The sequence below is a fragment of the Barbatula barbatula genome (assembly GCF_947034865.1).
Source record: "Barbatula barbatula genome assembly, chromosome: 17".
Taxonomy (NCBI): Eukaryota; Metazoa; Chordata; class Actinopteri; order Cypriniformes; family Nemacheilidae; genus Barbatula; species Barbatula barbatula.
Window position 1 is genome coordinate 215,106 of NC_136780.1, and position 4,002 is coordinate 219,107.

The 4,002-nt window shown below is 39.4% G+C and overlaps 1 protein-coding gene across 1 annotated transcript; it reads right to left on the reverse strand.

Annotated features, from left to right (window-relative positions):
• Nucleotides 1–994: 994 nt before the first annotated feature.
• Nucleotides 995–3,899, reverse strand: LOC306907112 (disks large homolog 4-like). Its single transcript, XM_079478974.1, has 6 exons — nt 3,857–3,899; nt 3,678–3,779; nt 3,398–3,570; nt 2,829–2,941; nt 2,614–2,705; nt 995–2,072 (listed from the first exon to the last, which is right to left on the reverse strand). Exons 3-6 carry the CDS (start codon nt 3,497–3,499, stop codon nt 1,966–1,968), a joined length of 414 nt encoding a protein of 137 aa, XP_079335100.1. The 5' UTR covers nt 3,500–3,570; nt 3,678–3,779; nt 3,857–3,899; the 3' UTR covers nt 995–1,965.
• Nucleotides 3,900–4,002: the final 103 nt, after the last annotated feature.

A 4,002-nucleotide genomic window follows, 5' to 3' on the forward strand; every position in this document is an offset into this window, starting at 1 on the left:
CTATTTCTAATAATGTTAAATATGATTCTCATTTGATGTCTATTTGTTTAGGCATTTTTAGGCATGTTTAAAGCATTTTCAAATGTGCTCTACACTATAACGTGAATATAAAGGACGCCTCAGCGTATCGTCTCCAGAGGACTCTCAGACTGTATATAACACACCGACTCAGAAACAGAGGACTCCACACACCCTCATCACAAAGCAGATCTAAGAACTGTGTAACTTATTGTCCATATCAAACATTTCCACTGACTTTATTGTGGCGCGCAGCTGCAGCTGCAGGGATGTTTCTTGTGGTTTCCACTACACTTTTCTGCCTATACTGGTTTCTGCACTGCCACAGGTGAACAGAGCTTTATTAACATTCACCCCTTACAAGTCTTCTATTGTTCATACTGTTTCACATTTCACATGCTGTTTATACCGCTCAACTGTCTATACTGTTTAGTTGAGTTTATACTCTTTACATTGTGTAAACTGTTGTTTCATTCTTTTCTTTGAGTCTTGAAAATAAACTACTAAACAAATCCACAAATGCACCACTGTGTGGAAAGAATGACAATAAAGATTCATTCATTCTGTTGTTTTAATAGACTTTTCAATTTTATTATGAATTAAGAATTTTTTCCATCAAAATAGCTAATTGGCTTATTATTAGCATTAACACAATTTTGATCCTAAACATCCTAAAGGCGTCATTGGTCAAAAGTCACATCTTGTAATCTCGTGCTGCCACCATGTGTTGCGAATATGAAGTGCATGTGACCATGTTTGATGATGACAGGTCTTGTGTTTGTGTCATGCTCCTCTAGCATCTCCTGCAGACTCATACAAAACACACAACAATGCATTAACATCATCAACATGTAATGAACCATGTCAATTGTGTTGCCGTTATGTTGTTGGGGGTTTTGTGTTTATAATGTTACTGTGACATCACACACACACACACACACTGATGGCAGAAGAAACACCTAAAACACAAGAGTCATCGTGTGGAAATATTAAAAGACTTTAATGATTTGATCATGTTAGTATTTTCGAGCTCAACAGAATATAATATAAGTAGTAATTCATTTCTTTCATATGACCCAGAGCGCAGGAGAGAAGTGTGTGTGAAAACAGGTGCACTCAAACTAAAGCAGAAGAAGCCTTTGGTTGAATGTTTGAGAGCAGTGCATTGTGGGTAGAGGAGGTGTGTGTCACATGTTGTGTGATGTTTGTTTGTTTGTATGGAAACAAAGAGTTCATTTGTGTGTGTGTGTGTTCATGTGTTTAAAGCCCCATTGGTTGATAATCTGAGTTGGTATGTACAGCTGTAGAATATTCATACAGAATAATATTATTAATAGTCAACATTACATGCGCGCGCTCACACACACACACACAAATTATTCATCAAATCACAGCAGTCTCTTTATCGCTAAAAGAATAAATCTAATGTATTGAAATCACGCACACACACTCGTCATTCTCCCTGTGCGGTTTAAAGAGTTGTATTATATGTAAACAGTAGCCCTATAGAGATACGTCACAATAAGACACACACACACACACACGAGAGTCAGTGTTTGTGAGAGAGTTTCCGTGTCTTCTGTGTGTGTGTGTGTGTGTGTGTGTGTGTTGTTAAAGTGCGCAGTGCTCATGTGTAAGGTCTATATTGCCTTAGACATTGTGCTGTACTCACTGAGCTCACAATTGCCATGGAAACAACCCACACAAACACCTACAACATCATCATCATCATCATCACCACCACGTGTGTCACCGCTGATGTTCTCTCACACACACACACACACACACACACACAGATGAGCGGGTGTGTTACAGTGTTGTGTTGGTGTCTGTTGATCAACAGTTCTCAGGTCACAGGTCTGTTAGCAGCTGTGTGAAGTCACACAAAAACTGAAAGAGTCACATGACACAACTGATGGACATCTTCGTGTGTGTGTGTGTGTGTGTTTACAGTCTCTCTCTTGCTGGTATCCAGATATACGGTCCAGACTGTTCCTCCATCACTGTCTTTATACGATGATAAACCTCCTCGAAGCAGTCACCTTCCACAACCGCTACACACAAACACACACAATTATATCAACACAACAACTGTGATGAAACTTCACTGATAGAACAATCCAGAAATGGATGAAATAAATCCAAGAACTGAATGATAATGATAACAAAAATGATTTCCTTTGATTTTCGGATTAGAATGAAATCATGTTACTCTGAAAAACTCACTATACAAAAGAAGAAAATAAAATGATCTCGCAATGATTATGATCTGTGATGACCCTTCACAGCTGCTGGATTTGCTACATTATATGTTCTGAAATATATACTTCACGAAAGACTTACTGTACTGTTCTGTTCTGTCAGATGTTAAGGCAACTCTCAATGGTAAGTGTGTATTGTTGCTGCTGTTCTTTTTTGTTTCTATCGTATTAGTTAAAAAATGACCGGACGTGTCTGATTGAGGAACCCTGCACTATAGCATTAAGATGACTGGAATAGATAAACATGTTTATTACATACAGTGTACATGAGCCGTGTTGTGGAGATGATGAGATCAGACTGATGTGACGATGAGCTGCTGTGAGAATCTCTCACCTGTAAAGCACTCGATGAAGTCTTGCTCCAGTTTAACAGCCCGGTCAAGAGCTCTCCGTGCCTGATCCTCCGTCAAACGCTTGTTTATATCTCTGAAACACAGCAGTCACATACACATTACACACACACACACTTGCACGAGGACAGTCCACAAACCGTAACTTCTTTCCATTCCCTAAACCTAACCATCACAGAACAAAAGCACACAGACTCACAGTACGTTCTGTAAGGACGAGGGTCTTATGAAGATGGCGATTGGATGAAGTTGTGCAGCCTGTAACCGTCTGACAGCATTAGCAGAGACATCCAGGATACAGTGTTTCCCCTGCTGACAAAACACACACACACACAGCTCGTGAGTTTCTCTATCAATTCAATCTCAATGTAATGTTGCTTTATTAGCATCACAAAGTGTACATTCGTATTGCCAAAGCATTTGCAGCTGGGCTGCGTACAAAGTGCAATATAATAAAAGTAAAAATAATAAAATAAAGTTAAAGCAACTTTAAGTTGTTTATAAAATATGTAAATATATAAATACAGAAATAGAGTAAAGTCTAGACAAGATTTACAAAAGCAAAATATACATTAAAGTATTTACATTAGTTAAGTTAGATATATTGTTAACATCAGGTCAGGTCTGTTGTTGTGACTAAAGCACATCAGTCCTTGTGTTCTTCTCACATAAACGCCACTTTCTCATCATCTGACAGACTTTCAGACGTCTGGGGTATGGACTTGATTTTTCCGGTTAGGTATATCTGTGTATTCTCTCTCTCTTTACCTGTTCTGCGACCTGTCTGACGCTCTGAACGCTGGTTCCGTACAGATGGCTGTTATATTGTCCCGCCTCGATGAATCGATGACTCTGAATGTCTTTTTCCATCTGTTCACGAGATAACACAAAGTGATAATCCCGACTGTCCACCTCATAGTCACGCTTCGGCCGCGTCGTGTCTGTCGAAAAGAAGGAGAGACTCTTCAGTAGCTTACATCACAGCTGAAATAATTTGATGTTATTTGAATAACTCGTGCTGTTCAGCGTCTGAAGATTCAAGTCTTACGTGGCACACAGGAGCCAAACTTGTCCGGGAATTCAGAGAGAAGATCATCATTGACAAGATCTTTGCTCGGCCCGAGGATAATGACTGGACGCGCGTAATGCACTGCAGACAGGAAATACAGTATAACTTCATCTATTCAATAATAAACAATAATCATCATTTTCACATTATAAAATCACCTTCAACTTGTATCACTGCCTCATAGCTCACAATGTATTCACTGCGTCCTGTAACACACACACACACACACACACACACACACACACACACACACACACACACACACACACACACACACACACACACACACACACACACACACAGA